Source organism: Gossypium hirsutum, chromosome D06, assembly GCF_007990345.1.
Source record: "Gossypium hirsutum isolate 1008001.06 chromosome D06, Gossypium_hirsutum_v2.1, whole genome shotgun sequence".
In the NCBI taxonomy this organism is placed as follows: Eukaryota; Viridiplantae; Streptophyta; class Magnoliopsida; order Malvales; family Malvaceae; genus Gossypium; species Gossypium hirsutum.
In genome coordinates, this window is record NC_053442.1 from 41,734,617 (window position 1) to 41,758,895 (window position 24,279).

Below are 24,279 nucleotides of genomic sequence, written 5' to 3' on the forward strand. Positions count from 1 at the left end.
GCATGCAATGGCATTAACACAACCTCCACCTAGGCCGAATTTTAACTCATCTTCTTGCCTCATCACCACCATATCAAACATCAACCAAGAATGATGCATCCATGGTCAAATGTCATTTCCATCACATAGCAAGATTTAGACCATGGGCTAGGTAGAACTCAAGCTAACAACTAAAACATGCATGCATCTCATGGAACATCATCAACATACCTTAGCCTAGCTACATGCATGGCCGAATCTCTTCACCTTTCTTCTTCTTTCCTCCTTAAAATTTTTGGCCAAGGATGAACCAAAGGATGAGAAATTTTTTTCTTTGTTTTTCTTTCTAGTTTCGGCAAGTATGAAGATGAGAAAAGGATGAACAAAAATTCTCTCCTTTCTTTTCTTTAGCTCACGGCAATGGGGGGGGGAAGAAAACAACTACACACATTTTTCTTTTTTTTTTTTGTATTCACCATACTCCTTTTCATTATTTAATTTCCATGCCCATTATTTTATTTTTTTCCACCCATGATGCACCAACAAGACATGTCTATGACATGTCTTGGCCATCAAACTTGGTCTACCATGCTTGTCATGGCCGGCCACTACTAGTAGGGGGGGAATTTGACATGCAAGTCCCCTCTTTGTCCACATGCACTAATAGGTCCTCACACATTGACCTATCACATTTTAGAATTTTCTCACATAAGTCCTATTGACTAAATTCACATGCAATCAACCAAATCGAAGCTTGAAATTTTCACACATTCATAATTACATATTCTAGACAATAAGTATCACATTCAAACATTTCGGTGACTCGGTTTAGCGGTCCCGAAACCACTTCCCGACTAGGGTCAACTTTGGGCTGTCACAATTAGACCCAAAATTTATTTGGGCTGGACGGCAAGGGCATGAAATCAGCAAAAAAATGGATGATTTAAGGACAAAATTAGAATATTGCATAATTAACTAAATAAAATTAGGACTAATGTAGAAATATCTAGATTTCTTGTGATTTCTCTTCATTCTCATCAGCCAAAGTGCCATAGGAGGGGTTCTTTAAGCTGGTATTTTATAGTTTTTGCATCAAGTGAGTTAATCCTTGCCTTTTTCTTGTAATTTTTGTGTTTTTAAGACTTTTACAACTAGGTTTTACTATTAAATTCATTAGTTTTTTATTTCATGGATGAAATTGAAAGTCACCATGGTTGAGTGATGTAAGTTTATGATAAAATAGCATGAAATTGAAGCTTTAATTTGTTTATGAGGTGATTTTATTAGGTAATTTCAATAGAAATTGATTTTTAGGACCTAATTGTGAAAAAGTTGGAATTAAAGTCTAATGCTGAAATTTTGATTCCCATAGGTTATAAAGTAGTTTAAAGTGATAGAATAAAGTGTTAATTGAGACAAATCAGCTCAATTAAGAGGTTAATTGAGCAGGGACGAAACTATCATTTATTAAAAGCTTAAAGGAAAAATGGTAATAAACATCTTGCACTAAAATAGTTTCAGAAAGCAGCATTAGACTAATTTTGAAAAACCACCATAAATTGTGGAAATAAAATTAGAGGATGAACAAAATATTTAATTAAATATTATTGAGTCTAGTTTTTCATAGAAGAAACGGTGTAAGTAATGGAATTGTAAATCATGAAATATAATAAATTTTGTGAGACAAGATCAGAATGAATTCGGGTTCCTCTGTTCTGACTTTGGAAAATCATCAAAAATTGGAGAAACTTAATTAGGTGTTAAAATTTACATTTTAAAATTATTAATGAGTCTATCTTCAATAGAAACAAACAGAAACATCATTCAAATTTTTTACTAATAGATAATTAATTTTTAGCAAAGAAAGGTCGAAGCTGTCAGACAGCAGAACAGGGGTAAGTTTGAAAATTTTACTGTATTTATTGGATAAACCAAAAAAATTCTGAAATTTTTATAGTAGAAAGTTATTTGAGTCTAGTTTCAGAAACACCAAGGGGTTTTTAATTTGGAATTTTGTAGCTTGAGATATAAATAATTTAGTGACTACGACTCATGTAGACAGCTTTGAATGAACTATAAATAATAGTGGAATTATAGAGAATGTTACATATGAACATGAAATGTATTAAATTGATGATTAAATTTATTTATTTAGATCCAGAAAATTCAAATACGAAGCTAGATCAAGGAAAGGAAAAAGTTCTTGATTAGTAGATTTTTGTATACGAACAAGTATCGAGGTAAGTTCATGTAACCTGAATTATGTTCTTAAATGCTTGAAATGTATGTTATTGATGTGAATATGATTTAAATGTTCATTGTTTGAAAATTGATGAAACATTGATATAATTGATAAGAAAGTGAAAAAATCCCGGCTGAATGAAAGGAAAATTCAATGGATCTTTAAAAAAGAATTGACGGTAAAAAATATCTAGCCCGGACGGGTGATCCTATCCTAATATAGCCCTCCCGAAGAATATGTGTAAAATGGATTTAGCCCGAACATGTAATCCAAATTAAGGTCTGAATTTAGCCTGGACTGGTAACCCAGATCCAAGCTCATTAGAGTAAATTGTCGTTACAGGGGATTTAGCCTAAACTGGTAATCCCGACAATACTCTATGAGTTTATATTACAGTGGATTTAGCCTAGACTGGTAATCCCGCTGTAAGGATAAGGTTCGCGGAAGTGTGCTCTCTGAAATGGAAATGTGCGTACATGAATATGAACTGACTGGCCCGGAATTGTATGCTAAAAGTGTACATCTGAAAATCCATCAAAAATTCGAGAAATTCAACGGGATAAATATGGGAAATAATAAGAGTAATAGAAAATATGGAAATGGATGAGCTCAAGAATCATTAATCTTAGTATTGAACTCATATGATGCTATTTGATCAATGTTTTGGTTGAGTTTGTGTGTGATAGGTAAATGGTAAATTCAATGGATGTATGAATATTTATTGTATTGTATTGAAAATATTGGTAAGTATAATTCTTGTTACATGAGCTTACTAAGCACAATGTGCTTACCCTATTTCCTTTTTCCCTGATTTGTAGTATTAAGAGCTCGAAGGTCGAATTCAGTCAGAGACCCATCACACTATCAACTTCAACATTTTGGTATGTTAAGAAAGTTTATTTTGGAAATCAATGGCGTGTATAAGTTGATAAAGTAAATGTTAATGTTAAATGAAGTAAAGTGAGCCATTGGTATGGCTAACAAATCCTGGTTTTGGTATGTGATATGGTTATCTGTAACAACCCCTACTTATATTAGTTACTAGAATAGGGTATGAGGCATTACCGGAGTTTTTCAAATTAATTTTTTCGTTATTACGAGTTAAATACTATTATTTTATTGAAACATATTATGGTGTCCATTAGATGGGCCTTTGAAGCCCAAAACATACACCGATATCAAACCAAATCAACCAATTCAATTCAACATATTTTCAAGATAAATTTACGCAGATTTACGCATATCTATAAGATAACCTCATCACATACCAAAACTAGGATTTGATAGCCTTACCAATGGCTAACTTTACATTCATTTCACATTAACATTTACTTTATCAACTTATACATGCCATTGATTTCCAAAATAAAGTTTCTTAATATACCAAAATGTTGAAGTTGATAGTATGATGGGTCTCCAACCGAATTCGACCTCTGAGCTCTTAATACTACAAATCAGGGAAAAAGGAAACAGGGTAAGCACGTTGTGCTTAGTAAGCTCATGTAAGAAGAATTATACTTACCTAATATTTTCAATACAATACAATAAATATTCATACATCCATTCAATCTACCATTTACCTATCACACACAAACTCAACGAAAACATTAATCAAATAGCATCATCTGAGTTCAATACAAAGATTAATGATTGATGAGCTCATCAATTCCATGTTTTCTATTACCCTTATTATTTCTCATATTTATCCCGTTGAATTTCTCAAAATTTCGATGGATTTTTAGAGGTACACTTTTAGTGTACTATACAGGGTTCGTCAATTCATATTCATGTGCGTACATTTCCATTTCAGATAGCACACTCCTGCGAACCTTATCCTTACAACGGGATTACCAGTCCAGGCTAAATCCCCTACAACGACAATTTACTCTAATGAGCTTGGATCTAAATTACCAGTCCATGCTAAATTCAGACCCTAATTCAGATTACCCGTCCGGGCTAAATCCATTTTACACATATTCTTCGGAAGGGCTATATCAGGATAGGATCACCCGTCCGGGCTAGATTTTTTTTTTACCGTCAATTCCTTTTTAAAGATCCATTGAATTTTCCTTTCATTCAACTGGGACTTCATCCCCTTTTTATTAAATATATCAACGTTTCATCAATTTCCATACAACGAACATTTAAATCATATTCACATCAATAGCATACATTTCAAGCATTTAAGAATATAATTTAAATTACACGAACTTACCTCTATACTTGTTCGTATTAAAAAATATACTAATCCTAAAATTTTTCTTTTCCTCGATCTAGCTTCGTATTTGAATTTTCTGGATCTAAATAAATAAATTTAATCATCAATTTAATACATTTCATGTTCATATGCAACATTCTCTATAATTCCACTATTATTTATAGTTCATTCAAAGTTGTCTACATGAGTCATAGTTACTAAATTATTTATATCTCAAGCTACAGAATTCCAAATTAAAAACTGCTTGGTGTTTCTGAAACTAGACTCAAATAACTTTCTACTGTAAAAAATTCAAAATTTTTGGTTCAGCCAATAAGTACAGTAAAATCTTCAAACTTACCCCTGTTCTGTTGTCTAACAACTTCGACCTTTCTTTACTAAAAATTAATTATCTCTTAGTAAAAAATTTGGATTATGTTTTTGTTTGCTTCTATTTAAAATATGCTCATTATTAATTTAAACCTGTAAATTTTAGCCCCTAATTATTTTTCTCCAATTTTTGATGATTTTCCAAAATCAGAATAGGGGAACCCAAATTCATTCTGACCTTATTTCACAAAATTTATGATATCTCGTGATTTACAATTGCATTACTTGCACCGTTTCTTCTATAAGAAACTAGACTCAATAAGTTTTAATTGTATATTTTTTTATCATATAATTCAATTTTCATAATTTATGGTGATTTTTCAAAGTTAGTCTACTGCTGCTGTCTGAAACTGTTTTAGTGCAAGATGTTTATTACCATTTTTCCCTTAAGCTTTTAATAAATGATAGTTTAATCTCTACTCAATTAACCTCTCAATTGAGCTGATTTTTCTCAATTAACACTTTATTCTATCACTTTAAACTACTTTATAACCTTTGGGAATCAAAATTTCAGCACTAGACTTTAATTCCAACTTTTTCACAATTAGGTCCGAAAAATCAATTTCTATTGAAATTACCTAATAAAATCATCTCATAAACAAATTAAAGCTTCAATTTCATGCTATTTCATCATAAACTTACAGAATTCAAATATGGTGACTTTCAATTTCATCCATGAAATCAAAAACTAATGAATTTAATAGTAGAACCTAGTTGTAAAAGTCTTAAGAACACAAAAATTACAAGAAAAAGGCAAGGATTAACTCACTTGGTGCAAAAATTATGAAATACCAGCTTAAAGAACCCCTCCTATGGCATTTTGGCTGATGAGAATGAAGAGAAATCACAAGAAATCTAGATATTTCCACATTAGTCCTAATTTTATTTAGTTAATTATGCAATATTCCAATTTTGCCCTTAAATCATCCATTTTCTTACTGCTTTCATGCCCTTGCCGTCCAGCCCAAATAAATTCTGGGTCTAATTTCCTTTTAAATCCTTTTTCATTAGACACTTAAGCTATTTAATAGTCCCTACCTCTTTTACACTTTTTTCTAATTTAGTCCTTTTTATTTAATTGACTACCCAAATATTAAAATTTTCTAATGAAATTTTAATACCACATACTAACATTTCATAAATATTTATAAAAATATTTCTGACTTGGTTTTACGAGATCGAGGTCTTGATACCTTGCTTTAACCCTATTTTTTCAATAATTTCTTTTTCTAACTAACCACTAAATCGGTAAAATTTTTCTATCGATATTTTCATACTATTTTCCTATCATATCAGTATTCATGCAAAAATATTAAAACAAGTTTCTCTTTAATTCGAATTTGTGGTTACGAAACCACTGTTCCGATAATCTTAAATTTAAGCCATTATATTACCCTATGGATATGCGTAAATCTATCTTGAAAATATGTTGAATTGGATTGGCTAATTTGGTTTGATCTTGACATATTTTTTAGGCTTCGAAGGCCCATCTAAGGGACTTCATAATATGTTTTATTAAAATAATAGTATTTAACTGGTAACAGAAAAATTAATTCAGAAAACTTCGGTAATGCCTCATACCCTATTTCGGTGACGAATATAGGTAATGGGTGTTACACCTAATCATGCAATTTACTCATTTTTCCTAAACACCCATGATACCCAAATATTCTATAATTTCATATCAGTCCTTATTTGCAACAATTTCACCTCGAATACAAATAATTTGTCATTTAATCAATTTAGTCCTTAAACATCGAAATCATCAAAAATCACTTTTCAAAATAATCTAGTCTATCAAAAAAGTTTCATATTTCATCAAAAGCTTTAAGAAACAACCTCATTTATCAATGGAAACTTTTTTAACATTTAACAGTTTCACAAATTGGTCCTCGATTTAGCTAAACCAAATTGATACGAACTCAAAAACATAAAAATTACTAAAAATGGGCATTAATACACTTACCAAATTAAAGCTTTAAATAAAAGCTTGAAACCCTAACATTTTCCTTTCTCTTACCGTGGAGAAGATGAGAAGAAAATGAAATTTTTTTTAATTTAGGTTTAATTTATTATATATATTATGATATTTTTATAAATACTTCAACTTTCTTAATTAAGTTTTAATAAATAATTAATTAAGCCTAATTAAACCATTAATTAAGCATAACCTAATAAAATCCCACTAACTAATTTCCCATGGGTTAAATTGTCCATTTATTCCCTTTAATTTAACTACTCAACCTTTGCAGTTTTTACAATTCAGTTCTTTTTACTTATTAAATTATCAAAATAATAAAATTTCTCAACCAAAATTTAGTACGACTCTATAGACCTCATAAATATACTAATTAAATAATATCTACGTACTATTTTATCGAAATTATAGTCTCGAAACCATTATTTTCGATACCACTAAAAATCGGGCTATTACAGGTGTCTTATTATTCAATGTTCTTCCAGCTGCTACATCAATTAGTTGTCTAGTCCAGGGATTTAAACCGTTGTAAAAGGTTTGAACTTGTAACCACAAAGGTTACCCATGATGAGGACACCTTCTTAAAAAATCATTAAATCTCTCTCGTGCATCATATAATGTCTCCAAATCAATTTGAGCAAACGAAGAGATGTCGTTTCTCAACTTAGTTATTTTAGCCAATAGGAAGTACTTCAAAGAAATTTCACTGTCATTTGATCCCAAGTCATAATAGAACCCCATGGAAGTGAATTCAACCATTGTTTTGCCTTGCTCCTCAAAGAGAATGAGAACAATCGTAACTGTATGACATCACCAAAAACACCATTAATCTTGAATATGTCGTAAATCTCTAAAAAGTTAGCCAAATGAGCATTCGGATCTTCATCTTGCAACCTATCAAACTAAACATACTGTTATACCATCTGAATTGTGTTCAACTTTATCTTAAAATTGTTTGCACAATAGTCGGTCTGACGATACTCGATTTAGCCCCAATCAGAGTAGGCTTAGCATATTCAAACATAGTATGATGGGCAGGAGGTGCAGGAGGCTGCTGATTATTTTGATTATCATCCATCTTCATAGTAATGTCTTTCTGCTCTTGATCATCTATTAAAATTTGTTGATCTTGCCTTACTTCTCTAACTTCTCTCTGATTTCTGCGAGCAATTCTTTCAATCTTATTGTAAAAAATTAATTGTTCAAACAGGTTTCCTCTAATTATAAACCAAAAGAACCTGTCAGAATTAAACAAATGAAAAATTTTAGAATGTAAAAATTAAATTAAAAACAAAATATTAAAATAAAAATAAAAATGGCTAAATTAATAGAAATAAAATTTTCCTAATATTTTAGTTACTGACAACGACGCCAAAAACTTAATGTCCATAAAACCAATTAAAAATTTGACTAAAGTAAGTGCACCTATTAATTAATAGTATAGTTACAGTGAGCAAAGATATCGTTTCCACGAAGACTAAAAGTACTAGTAATTACTGTCTTTTTATTATTTAACCGATAAATTCAAATGATTGATTGAAAACTAAAATTAACTAATTTAATTAACTAACGAACAAGACAAAGAATAATTCAGGAAAATAATCAATTAACAACTAAAAAGCGAAATAATACCTAGGAAAGAATTAACCTAGACTTCATCTGTCACTATCAATCTAAATTATGCAATTTATTCACTTAGTATCTTGATCCATAGAAATCCTTAAATCATGTTAATATCTCTTTCGATAGTAAAAGCAACTGACTCTAGGTTGATTAATTGAAATTTCTTTATACTTAAAACTCTTATTATCGCATTAACTTGACCTATGCATCTCCTATTAGATTTGACTCTAATCTGGTAGATTTCCTATTTTTAGGATTGTATGCAACTCCATTCAATTATGTAAGATCTACTCTTAAACAGAGTCTATTCCTCCTCTGACTTAAGCACATTAAACATGGATCAATAATCTAGAAATATCATGCCAAGAATTAATTACACATAATTGAGAACAAGATCTAAGTATTTATTGCGTAAAATAAAAATCAAAAGACATAATTCATCATAGGGTTCAACTCCCTAGGTATTCAGAAAATTAATTCATACTAGCAAATAAAAACATCCAAAATACATTATAACTATAAGAAACAAAAGAACTCATAATAATCTCCAAAGAAATCAAAAGGGAATCTTCAATCTTGATGGAAATCTGCTTTAGAATCCGCTTAAATGGTATTTTTCGAGTTGTTTTCTTGAGTATTCTATGACGACTCTTTCCCATCTTCTTATTTTTGTCATATATACGTCTTAGAATGCCCGAAAGACCTAAAAATCACGTTTTCTCGCTAGTTTAGAGTGCAAATGGAAAAATCGACATGGCCTACCACATGATCGTGTGGAAAGGGTCAGCCCGTGTGACTCCTGTAACTTACTCCGATTTTTCGGTTTTCGCTCGTTTTGCTCCTAAACGCTCTCTTAAGTATAAAAAATATGAATTTAAAGGATTAGGAGCATAAAATTCACCATTAACATTGAATAATTATCTAAAAATACATTAAGAATGAGGCTAAAAACATATTACTTTTAGCACCTATCAAATATTCTTTCAAAAACAAAAATGCATATCATATTGTGTTTATGTTATTTTTGTGAATTTAGAATGTTGTAAATTTTTATATGTTAATAATTTGATAGATGTAAATTTTGATATATTTGTATATTTGTACTATTTTCATTTTAAGTCGTGTTTTAATAATTCTATATTGTTTTTAAATGGTTTAACTTTAAATTAAAAAAATAAATAATTATACTCCCGAAATAGAATATATGTTTAAAGAAGCGATAAATATAAACCCAATCCTGAAACATGAAAACAGTGAGAGTATAATACAAAAATTCTTTTACTTGGTGGGGGTGCCTTTTGTTTTTAAAAGGGAAGTGGCGATAACTTTAATGTCTACATCAGGCCACGTTTGGGCAATAGCCAAAGAAAAATAAATAATTGATTGTTTGACCGGCAAATGTGGTTCGTTTTATCACGGCATTGTAGTTTTAGTTTTATATTCATGAAGCACCACTCCCATCTCAATCATTTACCGTGCGAACTGCGTTGCCCTTTAGAAATTTCAGTTCTTTCTCATTAACCACATTGAATTAGTCAATACCCATCAGTCAGCCTTGGATTTCTTTCAGTGGTTTATCCATTGTCATCAACCACTGCCATCTTCGTCAACCCTTTGTCTCCTTACCCAATACCCTTGTTTTTCTTTTTTAAATATTATTTTGGTGGCTAATAATCCATACCATACCTAATTTCCTTTTCAAATGAAACTACAATCTTATAGATTGTTTCCTTAGTTTTACTATTAATCCTCTCATCCATATTTTTTACCCATAAAGCAGAGAAACTCAACATCAATGGGATTTTCAATACTGCTCCTCCTTTTTTATTTGATTCTCCCATTATTCCTTGCTATTCTTGGTCTTGGAGCCGATCCGTTCTTTCAACACCGTTGTATCAGCACAGCAGGTAACTACTCTGCAAACAGCACTTACCAGGCCAACCTCAACACCATCTTCTCTCGGCTCACCTCTCAGTCAGATTTCAACTATGGCTTCTATAACCTGTCGGCTGGTCGAGACCCCAACCAAGTTAACGCTATTGCACTTTGCAGGGGAGACAGAAACCAGGAAGATTGCAACAGTTGCCTCAACGAATCCATATCTGAGCTCAGCCAGCGATGCCCGTTTAGCAAGGAGGTGGTGGGATGGTCTGAATTTTGTACCCTGCGTTACGCCCACCGTACCCTATTCGGAGATATGGAAACCTCTCCTGATTCTTGTCTATTGAACACACAGAATGTAACGAATGTTGATGAGTTCAATCAGGCATTGGATAACCTGTTGAATAATCTGAGCAGTCGAGCCGCCGCTGAGGGTCCTCTCCGCAAGTACGCGGCGGACAACACAACGGTCGGCGTGTTTCAAAGAGTATACGCTCTAGTACAGTGCAGTCCCGATTTGTCCGAGCAAGAATGTGGTGATTGTTTAGGTGTGGCTAAGGAAGGGATTGGAAGTTGCTGCTTCGGTAAAAGGGGATGCAGAATTCTTAAACCAAGCTGTCTCTTGAGGTATGAGTCTGACCCATTTTATCAGACTCCACTTCCGCTACCGTCACCTCCGCCGTCTGTAGCTTCTCCTCCTCCTCCTGCTTCTCCCTCTACTGAAGGTAAAGTTATTTTATTTTGGCATAATCTGAAAATTTGCCCCTAACGTTATCCGACAAATATAAATATAAAAACTATGGATGCAATTACAGGCATTAAATTTTGATTATAGTTTAAACGTGTCTATAAAAATTTAATTTAGATTTAGTTATACATATTTAAAAAATTAAATATAATAATTTATTTTTATATTAAATAAATATAATTATTTATATATGTAATAATATAATGTAAAATGATATTATATCAATAATCATTTTAATGATATGTGAAAATTAAATTAAATAAATATTTAATGTATAAAATTGTAAAAAAATAAAGTTCATATATATAATCTTATACATTAAACCAAAATTTAACTTTTAAGTAATTAGACCTTCTTTAAATTCTAGTAAAAAATAAAAAGAGAACAAGTAAATTTTTTTATAATTTTCATAATTTTTATTTGAAAACCTTAACTTTGTTTTTTTGAAAACTCATAAATTTTATTTTTAAATTTTTTATAAATATTAAATTGTTTACTGATGTAAGAATACATGTGGGCCGCTGTGTCGATTGACACATCAGCTGTTAAGGGTTGCCTAACATTTTCTATCCAAATTTGATTAATTTGACCAAAATTTTAAAATGAAAGGTCTTACTCAAAAGAAAAAGAAAAAGAAAAAGAAAAAGAAATCGGGGCTAAAATGACTAATTAGGCAAACATTAGAGGCAAATTTGGGCATTATGCCAATTTTTCTCTTTCTTGTAAAATGAAGAGTCAACAACTGGGAAACCGCAGAGTTCTTTGTTCCAAAAAGGGGAAATTTTTCTTAAAAATGCCTGGATAATTATATTGTTCTGTATTTGGGCCAGATTTATTTTCTAAGGTTTTCTGTTCATTTGCCGTCACGAGATCGGGGAGGGGTAAGACAGATGAGATTTTATGCCGCCACTCACCTATTAGCGTCTACTCATTTATTGAAGGGCGGCTGTTTGCGACTTTGTACCACCTCCAAATATTTAATTTCTTACCTTCACCTTAAGTTATGGCCTTACTTTGCTTGACTTTTTTTTTTCAATTAAATTAGTCATATATGTAGTTATTTTTTAAGAGTCAAATAGGTAGTTTTTTTTTGAAGGTTTAAGGAAATAAGTTTATTTTAGAGAGAAGGTATAAAATGCATGTATAGGTGGAGTAACTTTTGTTGACATGTATAGTTAAACGCGTTTTCACACACTCTTTTTAATAAATTATCTATTTCTTTATTAAACTAAAAAGAAAAAATAAATTATATTTTAAAAAATATGAACGGATGAGATCTAACTCAAAAATCAATATTTTAATTTAAGTTAAATTTGGTAAATAATAAATTAAATCGAACTTGAAGAATAACAAAATATGTTCTTACCTTGTTTTAAGTTCAGTCCGACTTCACTTTTGAACAAGTCAGGAATGAAGCAATTGTTACAACGAATACATCCCCTGTGCAGCCACATGGTCCAACTTACGACCTACAACCTATGAATTACAGTCATAGAGTAATTCCCCATGTAGTAGAAAGTGAGTTTTATTTATCAATTACAGTGCTCATTACTTTTTACTTTCGCAGGAAATGGCAATAACACAACCCGCATTATTATCATTGTTGTTGCTTCAGTTGTTGGAATTCCCATACTAATTGCTTCCTCCATCTGCATCATTCGGAGGGCCAGAAAGACCCCACAACAATTACTTAGAAGTAAGTAAATATATAAAATTTGACTTGATTCAATAAAATGTCATTTACTTTATCTGAAATGTTCAAACAATTTCGCTTCTTTCAGCTGATGATGATGAGGTCATTAGGGCTGACTCCTTGCAGTTCGACTTTGCCACTGTTCGGGCAGCAACTAATAACTTTTCTGATGCAAATAAGCTTGGCCAAGGTGGATTTGGAGCTGTTTACAAGGTAAAGATATCCCTTGTCAAAGAAATTTAATTCATTTCAACTATGGAAGTTTAGCCTAAAGTTGGAAATATGGTATAGGGTCAACTTCCAAATGGAGAAGAGGTTGCTGTGAAAAGACTAGCCAGGGATTCTGGACAAGGGGACCTGGAATTCAAGAATGAAGTCCTCTTAGTGGCCAAGCTTCAGCACCGCAATTTAGTTAGGCTCCTTGGTTTCTGCTTAGAAGGGCATGAAAGGCTTCTCATTTATGAGTTTGTGCCCAACACTAGCCTTGATCATTTCTTATTTGGTACAGTTTCTGTTCTAGTACTATATCACACATATATAGTTTGTTCTTATTCCTTTGTTATCAATCGGAGACTTACTCCTGACCGTCTAATATTATCCAGATCGAGTCAAGCGTGCACAGCTGGATTGGGAAAGGCGCTACAAAATCATAGGAGGCGTTGCTCGCGGCATCCTTTACCTTCATGAAGATTCTCGACTAAGGATAGTTCACCGGGATCTTAAAGCCAGCAATGTTTTGTTAGATGCAGAGATGATTCCAAAAATTGCAGATTTTGGGATGGCAAGGTTGGTTGTACGGGACGAAACACAAGGCAATACCAGCAGAATTGTGGGGACCTAGTAAGGACAAAAACTACATCTCTACATATTAGAAATGTTCTTGGAATCAAGAATGATAATAGAAATGTTGACATGCAGTGGATATATGGCACCCGAATATGCTATGCACGGCCAGTTCTCAGTAAAATCAGATGTTTACAGCTATGGTGTGTTAGTTTTGGAAATTGTAAGTGGTCAAAGAAACAACTGCTTTCGAAATGGAGAAACCGTGGAGGACCTAATAAGCTGTGTAAGTATGATTATCTAAAACTATTAAATGATTGTATGAAACTCGAGTTCATCTTGAAAATGTTGCAGGCATGGAAGAATTGGAGACAAGGGACGGCAATGAATATAGTTGATCCAACATTGAGAGATGGTTCAAGAAATGAAATGATGAGATGCATACACATTGGATTACTATGTGTTCAAGAAAACGTAGGTGACAGACCAACTATGGCTACAGTTATTCTAATGCTTAATAGTTTCTCAGTCACACTCCCAATGCCTTCCCAACCAGCATTTTTTATGCACACCAACATCGAGTCAGACATGTCATCTTCGTTGGTGTCCGAATCCTACCAATCTAGAAGTGACGAACTCCCATTGTCCCAGAATGAAGCTTCAATTACTGATCCATATCCTCGATAGTTTTTCGGAATTATATTTATCTTCCTGTGTACACATGTCTTAATTGTAAGAAATTTAAATTTACTATTTCCCCCACCTTTTTGAACTTTCTGCGCATAAAGTAATATTATTATTATTATTCTTTTTGGTACAACATAAACTATTATTATTTTTGTAAGAAATGGTAAAAAAGAAAAAAGAAACTCGTTTGGACTGCTTCTATATTTCAACTTTCTATTTGATTTCTTCAAAACTGGAAGTAATTAGGCATACTAGAAAACCCATAAATCATAGAATAATTATTTGATATAAATATGCTCACAAATAGATTAAATCTTTGGAAAAAAATTTAATGGGACACAAAACAACATTTTAATCCTGCTTGCGTTTAAAAATTTTATACTGCTTGTGTATACAATAATAATCTATAAATCATATAAAGTTAAGGTTAATTTTGATACATTGACAATCTTTTTTAATCTCATAAACAATTTTAAAAATTTCACATGTTTCTTTATTTAATATTTATTTATTTTTAATATTAAACTATACCTCTATATAATACTTAACTCCTGGAGTGTATAAACTTCAATCCATAAAGTTATATTATTAGTAAATAAATAATTTTAGAAATTATTAAAAATAATTAACAAATATTAAGTTATGATTCACCACGGAAATTTAATTTATCGGAAGCCAAAAAAGTTGACTGTTTGACATATTCAACCTAGATAGATTATATAAATTTTGGACAAACACGTCTACGTAGTCCTTTATAAATGCTCATATGAATTAGAAGCCTTTCTAATAGGATTTCCAGACTTGTATTGATTTTCATTAGATTATTAGACTGAAACGATGAAAATGGGATCTTCAACACTGCTTTTCCTTTTAGCTCTTATCCTTGTTTTCAACTTCAGTATCGCCCAGAACTCTAATAAATTGACGACTTCAAGTTGTTCAAACGGTAGAGGAAACTTCACCGCCGGCAGCACCTACGAGGCGAACCTCAACAACCTCCTCCCTTCATTCTCCTCAATCACTGCAAATGATTATGGTTTCTACAATCTGTCCGTCGGCCAAGATCCCGATACGGCTAACGCGATTGCGCTCTGTAGAGGAGATGTTCAGCCTGATGTTTGCCTTAGTTGTATCAATAACGCCACAAGTGAGATCACGAGTAAATGTCCCAATAGGAAGGAAGCAGCCATTTGGTATGACTTTTGTATGTTGCGTTATTCGAATCGTTCCATCGTTGGTGTCATGGACAGTAGCCTTGTTACAGGCCTGCTGAATCCTTCTAATGTTACGGATGCGGACAGTTTCCGTGGAGCCTTGAACAATTTGTTGGTCGACCTGATGAATAAGGCCTCATCTGTAGGAACAATGGCAGCAGCAACAAAGAGATTTGCACACAAATGCAAGAATAATCGAAGTAGAAAAAGAAAAACAAGCAGAGCAGCAAGCAAAGATTTGAATGTCCAGCAAAAATTGTAACTGAACACTACTAATTTTCATTCATAATTTGAATATATAAAAGAGTTACAAATTTTGGTTCATTTGACAGTTACCTAATGACATAACTACTCCTACTTAAACTAAACTAATACAAGCTTAAGTCAAATACAAAATAAGCTGACATATCAGCTTTTACATCATCAATCCAATCACAAACTTAATCCAACTAACTTTGGAAACTAGTTAGAGTTGAACCGAACTAAATTACATCAAAACAAAACAGTAATGTCAGTTGCTTCATTTGGTCCAAAAACCATTCGTGCGCGCCAAGCAAAATGAGCTGAGCTTGATAGCTGCTGGTCTCGACAGTAGCATGCTTCTGGCTCCATGTTGCATTGCAGTCCAGCTTTCAACACTCCTCCTTGGACTGTATGCAACACATTCCAATTGCACTTCTCAAAGATTCAAATCGAGCAGCCCCTAAAGGCTTGGTCATTATGTCAGCCAATTGCGCCCCTGAGCTGCAATGCACAAGGCTGACTTCCTTTGCTTGTTCAGCCTCTCTAACAAAATGCAGTTTGATTTTAAAATGCTTAGTCTTACCATGGAACACAGGGTTCTTGGCTATCGCAACTGCAGACTGATTATCCACTCAAATTTCAGTTGCTTCATCTTGAGTTTCATTAAGGTCATGAAGCAGCTTTCTTAGCCAAATGGCCTGATTAACTGTTCCTGCTGCAGCAATGTACTCTGCTTCAGCTGTGGACTGAGCAACAGTTTGTTGCTTCTTTGAACTCCAACAAAACATGCCCGATCCAAGTGTGAAGAAGTATCCAGAGGTACTCTTCATGTCATCGAGGGATCCTGCCCAATCACTATCAGAGTAACCTTCTAATTTCAGTTCCTTCCCACTTTCAAACATTACACCAAAGTTAGTTGTGCCTTTGATGTATCTAAGGACCCTTTTTGCAGCTTTCAAATGTGCCTCATTGCAACAATGCATGAATCTCGATAACAGGCTAACACCAAACATGATGTCTGGCCTGGTTGCTGTTAGATACAACAGACAACCAACTTGGCTTCGATAATTCCTCTCATTAACCCTTTGCTGATCACCATTGCTGGTTAATTTTTCACCCTGTGCCACTGGTGTACTTACTGCTTTACAATTTTGCATGCAAAATTTGCCAAGAATCTTCAAGGCAAATGTTTGTTGGCTGATGAAGATGCCCCGATCAGACTGGTGAACTTCCATGCCAAGGAAGTAAGTCATGACCCCTAAATCTGTCATTTCAAACACTTGCTGCATTTGAATCTTGAACTCATCAATGAGCTCAACTTTGCTCCCTGTCACTAACAAGTCATCCACATACAAGGAGACAATCAGCAAGGTTTCAAATTCTGACCTCTTAACATACAGAGTAGGTTCACTAAGGCTCTTCACAAATCCAAGCTTGGTCAGATAAGCATCAACTCTGTCATACCAGGCCCTTGGTGCCTGTTTCAGGCCATAGAGGGCCTTTCTTAACTTGTACACTTTGTCTTCATGTCCAGCAACTTCAAAACCTTCAGGTTGCTCAATGAAGATCTCCTCCTTGAGAAAACCATTCAGGAATGCAGATTTGACATCCAATTGGTGAACTTTCCACTGCTTCTGAGCTACTAAAGCAAACAGTAGCTTGATTGTGTCCAGTCTTGCCACTGGAGCAAAAGTCTCCAAGAAGTCCACACCATACTGCTGACTGTAACCCTTCACCACAAGCCTGGCCTTGTGCTTGTTCAGTGAGCCATCAGCATTGTACTTGGTCCGGTACACCCATTTAACCCCAATAACCTTCTTATTTTCTGGTCTACTCACCAACTCCCATGTTTCATTTTTATTGATCATTTCCAACTCAACTTCCATAGCTTCCATCCAGCTTCTGTCCTTGGCAGCCTCTTCAAAGTCTGAAGGCTCAATCACAGCAACATTGCACCTCTGATAGACATCAGCCAAAGTTCTGGTGCCCCTCACTGGTGTGTCATCTACTGCATCTTCACTTGGTTCCTCTTCTGTAGGCTCAGCAACCAAGTCCAACTGATCTATTTCAAACATGTTAGCTTCAGCACTATTCCAATTCCACACCTTTTCTTCATCAAATTTTACATCCCTGCTGACTAAGACTTTCTTTGCTATAGGATCATAAACTCTATAGCCCTTCTTGTTGGTGCTATAGCCAACAAAGATTCCTAGAGTGGCCCTGCTCTCGAGCTTGGTTCTCTTTTCCACTGGAACAAGAGCATAACACACACAACCAAATACTTTCAAGTGTGTTACAACTTGTTTAACTCTATGCCAAGCCTCATAAGGAGTCTTATCCTTGACTGCTCTAGTTGGCAGTCTATTGAGCAGATACACTGAGGTGTTAACTGCCTCAGCCCAAAACTGACTTGGAAGCTTGCCTTGAAACAAGAGGCACCTGGCCATGTTCAACACAGTCCAATTCTTCCTCTTACAGACTCCATTCTGTTGAGGAGTATAGACTGTTGTGAGCTGATGATGAATCCCATTACTGTCACAAAGCTTTTGAAATCTCTCAGACACATATTCAGAGCCATTACCAGTCCTTAAAGCTCTAATTTTGCAGCCTGACTGATTTTCAGCATAAGCCTTGAATTTACAGAAGGCTTCAAACACTTCTGACTTTTGCCTCAAGAAGTAGACCCAGCACAACCTTGTCAAATCATCTATAAACAGAGCAAAGTACCTGTTATCACTGATTGAAGGTGTTCTCATAGGACCACAAACATCAGAGTGCACCAATTCGAGCTTGTTTTGAGCTCTCCAAGCACTGTCAGCAGGAAAAGGCAGTCTAGTCTGCTTACCAAGCTGACAAACCTCACAAACATTCCCACAAACCTCAACTTTTGAAATGCAATCAACCAAATTCAGCCTATGTAGCAGATCAAGCGATCTGAAATTGGCATGGCCTAGTCTCCTATGCCACAAGTCAGTGCTGTCAGCAAGGCTGGTGTATGCCTTTCTTTCTACTTGGCTAACATCCAGCATGAAGCATCTATCGGTCATGGAGACTGAGATTAAATCTAGACCATTCATGTCTTGAACAGTACAGCAACCATCCTTAAAAACCAATGTATAGCCCTTTTCAACTAATTGGCCTACACTAAGCAAATTCTGGTCTAAGTCAGGTACAAAAAGCACATCTGAGATCAGCTTGTTACCTGAACCAGTGCTAACCAGCACACTGCCCTTGCCCTTAGCCTCAATCAGCTTGCCATCTCCAATTCTGATCCTAGAGTGGAAGCTTCTGTCTAAGCCCTTGAACAACTTCTCATCTGCTGTCATATGGTGTGAGCAGCCACTGTCTAGTAGCCAATCATTGCTGGTTTTTGTTGTGCCAACAAAACAGGTTGCTGTAAACACATGCTCCTCCTGAGCTTGCATGTCCTCAGCTGGTCTAGCTTGTTGTAAAGCAGCCTCCCTTGGTTTGCCTTTGCACACCTTCTCTACATGACCAAACTGCTTGCACTTTCTGCACTGAATATCTGGCCTAAACCAGCAATATTTTTCTGAATGTGTTGTCTTTTTGTAGTGAACACATGGTGGAAACACCCTTTTTGCTTCATCTCTTCCTGACTTGGCCTTTCTATTGTGCCAAGGCTTCTTGCCTTTTACACTCATGCTTGAGCCTTCACTGGCTTTAGCTTGGAAAGCAGCTTCAGGATTCTCCTCCTGCCTATTTGCCCTCCTTTGCTCAAGTGCATACAGGGAGTTTATCAGCTCAGACAGTGAAATGGCTGATAAGTCCCTCGAGTCCTCAAGTGAAGAGATTTTAGACTCAAATTTCTCAGGGAGAGTTGTAATAACCTTTTCAACAACTCTGCTCTCTATGAAATCCACTCCCAGGAGCCTAATGCTGTTGACAATGGCCATTATCCTGTCTGAGTACTGCTTGATGGTCTCAGACTCCTTCATCCTCAAATTTTCAAAATCTCTCCTGAGGTTGATCACTTGCTGTTGCCTTGTCTTGTCAGTCCCCATGAACTCCTCCTTCAGCTTCTCCCAGGCCTGTTTTGGTGAGTCACAGGCCATGATACGAGTGAATATCACATTAGAGACTCCATTTTGCAAGCAGGCCATAGCCTTATGCTTCTTGGCTCGCTCCTTAGCATGCTGCCTCATCTGTGCAATGGTGGGATTGGCTCTCAATGGAGGTGGTTCAGCATCATTCTCAATCACACTCCAAAGATCGTGTGCCTGAAGATAAGTCTTCATTTTAACTATCCAAATGTGATAGTTTTCTCCAGTGAACACTGGTGGAGGTGGTGGAGTGAAACTCATCTTGCTAAACTGAGTTTAAGTGCTTCGATCCTTTTTAGTTTTAAGCTTTGCTGTAGATTTTAAATTGAAATCAACAGAATGCATGCAAAGGCCCCTCAAAGACTCGGGCTCATGATACCATTTGTAGGAACAATGGCAGCAGCAACAAAGAGATTTGCACACAAATGCAAGAATAATCGAAGCAGAAAAAGAAAAACAAGCAGAGCAGCAAGCAAAGATTTGAATGTCCAGCAAAAATTGTAACTGAACACTACTAATTTTCATTCATAATTTGAATATATAAAAGAGTTACAAATTTTGGTTCATTTGACAGTTACCTAATGACATAACTACTCCCACTTAAACTAAACTAATACAAGCTTAAGTCAAATACAAAATAAGCTGACATATCAGCTTTTACATCATCAATCCAATCACAAACTTAATCCAACTAACTTTGGAAACTAGTTAGAGTTGAACCGAACTAAATTACATCAAAACAAAACAGCAATGTCAGTTGCTTCATTTGGTCCAAAAACCATTCGTGCGCGCCAAGCAAAATGAGCTGAGCTTGATAGCTGCTGGTCTCGACAGTAGCATGCTTCTGGCTCCATGTTGCATTGCAGTCCAGCTTTCAACATCATCGGGTGATTCTCTTTGCAAGTTTGCTACAGAGAATGTAATAGATCCAGCGTTGCAACCAATATATGCACTGGAGCAGTGCACCCCTGATTTATCCCAGGAAGATTGCACCACTTGCTTGGAGAGAGCTTTGCAGGAAATCCCTGTATGTTGCAGCGGAAAACGAGGAGGCCAAGTGATTTTGACTAGCTGTTTTGTGAGGTTTGAGATGGAACGTTTCTATGATGAACCAGCAGTTTCGCCTCCCCCCGGCGGTAATACATCTATATGCACATCCGTTCTACATATACTTTTCTGCAGGAAATTAAACCAAGTGTTTGCTTTCTTTTTTTCAGATAGTAACACATCTCGAATTATAATCGCTGTAGTTGTTCCAACAGCCAGTGTTGTGATAATTATCATCTGTATCTACTTCGTTTTAAGAGCTAGGAAGACCAAGGAAACTGTTGAAAGTAAGATTAAACGTATTTCCAACCATTTAGATAAATATTGACTGGTTCAACTTTTATCCACTAAATAATTACTTGCTCCTCCTATGTCAGCTTTGGACGCAGAAATTATCAATCCAGAGTCTTTACAATTTGATTTTGGCACCATTAGAACTGCAACAAATAACTTTAGTGATGAAAATAAGCTTGGGCAAGGTGGCTTTGGGTCTGTTTACAAGGTAAAAGGAAATATTATACGTATGAATAAAGCATCCGCAAGGAACATTGTTAGTGTTTGACATGCTTGTGTATATACTTTGTTTGGATTTTTCAGGGTAGGCTTTCCTTTGGACAAGACATAGCTGTAAAAAGGTTATCCAGGGAATCTAAGCAAGGAGACTCAGAATTCAAGAATGAAGTCCTGTTGGTAGCCAAACTTCAACACCGGAACTTAGTCAGGCTGCTCGGTTTTAGCCTCGAAAGAACTGAAAGACTTCTTGTCTATGAGTTTGTACCTAATGCGAGCCTCGACCGGTTCATATTCGGTATTCCTGCATTTACACTTGAATTCACTTGACATATTATTTTTGGTTAGTGGAAAGCACAATCTGATATCTTGCTGTTATATATACAGATCCAAAAAGGAGGGAACAATTGAATTGGGAACAACGATACAAAATCATAGGAGGAATTGCTAGAGGACTCCTTTATCTTCACGAAGATTCTCGGCTTCGAATTATTCATCGCGATCTCAAAGCTAGTAATGTTTTGCTAGACGCAGATATGAATCCAAAAATCGCAGATTTTGGCATGGCAAGATTGTTTACTATGGATGAAACACAAGGCAATACAAGTAGAATTGTGGGAACCTAGTAAGTTCCTAAAGTAGTAACATTTCTCCATGATAAGATAAACTATACACACGGTTCTAACTAGTTCTTATTGTTGACTTATAGCGGTTATATGGCTCCAGAATACGCAATGCATGGACAATTCTCAGTCAAATCCGATGTATTTAGCTTTGGAGTATTGATTTTGGAAATTGTGACTGGTCGAAGAAACAATTGTTTTAACGATAGAGATAACATAGAAGATCTGTTAAGCTATGTAAGTATATATGAAATAGTTGTATATTGAAATAATGTTGGATTTGTTGATAATCTTAATAAAAATGGTTGCAGTCGTGGAAAAACTGGAGAGAAGGGACAACGGTGAATCTCATAGATCCAGCTTTGAAGGTTTCTTCGTCATCTGAAATAACGAGATGCATACACATTGGGTTACTTTGTGTTCAAGAAAACGTGGCGGACAGACCAACCATGGCGTCGGTTGTCATCATGTTGAATAGCAGCTCGCTGACACTTGCGATGCCTTCAGAGCCGGCATTTTTCATGCATAGCTCCACTCAATCAGATCTCTCATCCTCCTCGACATATAGTTCAAGGGTTATCGTTTCCATTACTAGTCATTCCAATGACGAAGTTTTCCCCTTAGCCAATGTTGGTGTTTGAACAAGTAAACTAAGGAGAATTGAAGCAAAGAACGAATGCAAAGAAAATTTGAACAAGAAGATAACTGAAAAATCACTTGTATTTCTCATTAAGATAACTGTTCAAAGGTGGCAACATAGCAGCAACATGCAAGAAACCATGCAACACAGCTGCAACATGCAAGTAATCAAGAACACAGCTGAAGCATGCTAATGTCCATGGTGTAATTCGACTATAGAGCCTTTGCACAGTTGATTTTTTTGCTAGCTTATGTTGTAATCATTTTTATTTGATCAGCTAAGGTTTAATTGTGTGTTTAGCTAATTTGGTAGTCACTTAGGTTGTCATTAAGCAGATCTAATAGCTTAGTGCAAGCTTTGTTTTCTTTCACTGTAATTTTTGAACTACTTATGTATTTGTTTTTACTCATTTTTAATGTAATGAAGTTAAGCTTTTGTTTTTGCTTCTGGTTTTCATTTTTCAAACACAAAAAAACTTTGTTTTGTTCCTTGCTGTTAATCGAAAACTCAACAATAATGAACATATATGTGATACAAGGCAGCCACCTAATGTGTAACTATTCCCACTAATACTTGACTAAAACATAGCTTAAATTACACTCAAATGAAGCTGACATATCAGCTATTTAATCACATTATGGAAATCATACAAAATCAGCAACTAAACCTACTAACTCAAAGTCAAATTACAAAACAACTAAACAAGTTACAAATGAAAAAAATGTTGCTGCTGTTGCTGCTGCACTGGTTGAGCTTCAATGCTGGTCTGCTGTTGCATTGCAGGCCAAAGTTCATCAGCCAAAAATAGAGAGCCTTATCTCCATTAAATGCTTTCACCAGAAGGTTTATTTCAATTGTTTACGATTTTGTTCTGTTGTTTGACTTGCATGCATTATTGAACATGTTTCTTTATCCTTAAATAGAAACCCTTTTTATATGTTTGTTTGTCTTGGACAGTTTAAAGTTGATTCATAATTTGGTAATTAAAAAATCCTATTTTTTATGACATCTTAGTGCTGAAATTTGAAAATTCTAGTTTTATAAATGGTATAAAAATATAATTCATTTGCGTTTGAGGTATTCAAAGACCGAAACTATCTTTTGACCAAGTTTAGTTTGAGGTATTCAGAGGCCGAAACTATCTGCCTAAACCAACCTAAAACTGCAACAAAGTGAACATCAATTTAGAGCCATTCACTGTATTAAAGAAAAACTAACTGCTACGAACCAAGTCAATGCATTTTTTTTTTGAAGACCCAAGAAATTATTCATGACTACGCAAGCCAAAGTAATTTCAATTTAAAATATTACTATATATATTTGTACAGACGTGTGTGTGTGTGGTGGGATGAATTTGTTTCTAAATTACCTGAAGGAACGCGGGTCTAGCGTGATCAAGAAGCCCCAAGTCGATCTGAATTTTCATGAAGCCAAAAAATTCCTCAAGACATTAAACCTAAAAGGGTAGGAAAGTAATAATAAAAAAAAGCAATAAAAGTAAAACGTTTAAGTACGAATAAATGTCCTTAAATGTATTTTATTATGGAGTGTTGAATGTGGATAACTATTTACAATATAAAGTTTTAAAAAAAAATTATATTTATCTTGAAACTCAAATTAACTTTATAAATTACAAATTGTTTAAGTGTTATTGCATCACCATACTTTAAATAGATGGGTTCTCTAGAAATTGCAAGAATTGAGCTAGTCCATATGGGTTAAAGTAAGCTCAAATTACCG

At 34.7% G+C, this 24,279-nt stretch overlaps 2 protein-coding genes and 1 non-coding gene across 6 annotated transcripts; all 3 read left to right on the forward strand.

The window, feature by feature from the left end:
* The first annotated feature begins 7,345 nt into the window (after positions 1–7,345).
* On the forward strand, positions 7,346–7,452 carry LOC121218885 (small nucleolar RNA R71). Its single transcript, XR_005915367.1, has one exon. It is a non-coding gene; the product is annotated as a small nucleolar RNA R71 (small nucleolar RNA).
* A 2,359-nt stretch (positions 7,453–9,811) lies between these two features.
* Positions 9,812–14,319, forward strand: LOC107929828 (cysteine-rich receptor-like protein kinase 10). Of its 4 annotated transcripts, none has more exons than XM_041095873.1 (8): positions 9,875–10,316; positions 10,462–11,015; positions 12,606–12,734; positions 12,820–12,944; positions 13,023–13,233; positions 13,334–13,571; positions 13,650–13,800; positions 13,869–14,319. In XM_041095873.1, the coding sequence occupies exons 2-8, from the start codon at positions 10,607–10,609 to the stop codon at positions 14,199–14,201; spliced, it is 1,596 nt and encodes a 531-aa protein (XP_040951807.1). In that variant the 5' UTR covers positions 9,875–10,316; positions 10,462–10,606; the 3' UTR covers positions 14,202–14,319. The 4 variants fall into 4 exon arrangements, with proteins under 4 accessions (XP_040951805.1, XP_040951807.1, XP_040951809.1 ...); XM_041095875.1 differs by lacking the exon at positions 9,875–10,316 and adding an exon at positions 12,421–12,556 and having other exon boundaries at positions 10,788–11,015; positions 12,654–12,734; XM_041095871.1 differs by having other exon boundaries at positions 9,812–11,015.
* Positions 14,320–14,875: 556 nt separating this feature from the next.
* On the forward strand, positions 14,876–22,540 carry LOC107942431 (putative receptor-like protein kinase At4g00960). The gene is made up of 8 exons (XM_041095584.1): positions 14,876–15,557; positions 20,591–20,855; positions 20,937–21,053; positions 21,144–21,268; positions 21,364–21,574; positions 21,664–21,901; positions 21,986–22,136; positions 22,211–22,540. The coding sequence occupies exons 1-8, from the start codon at positions 15,039–15,041 to the stop codon at positions 22,538–22,540; spliced, it is 1,956 nt and encodes a 651-aa protein (XP_040951518.1). The 5' UTR covers positions 14,876–15,038.
* The last annotated feature ends 1,739 nt before the right edge of the window (positions 22,541–24,279 follow it).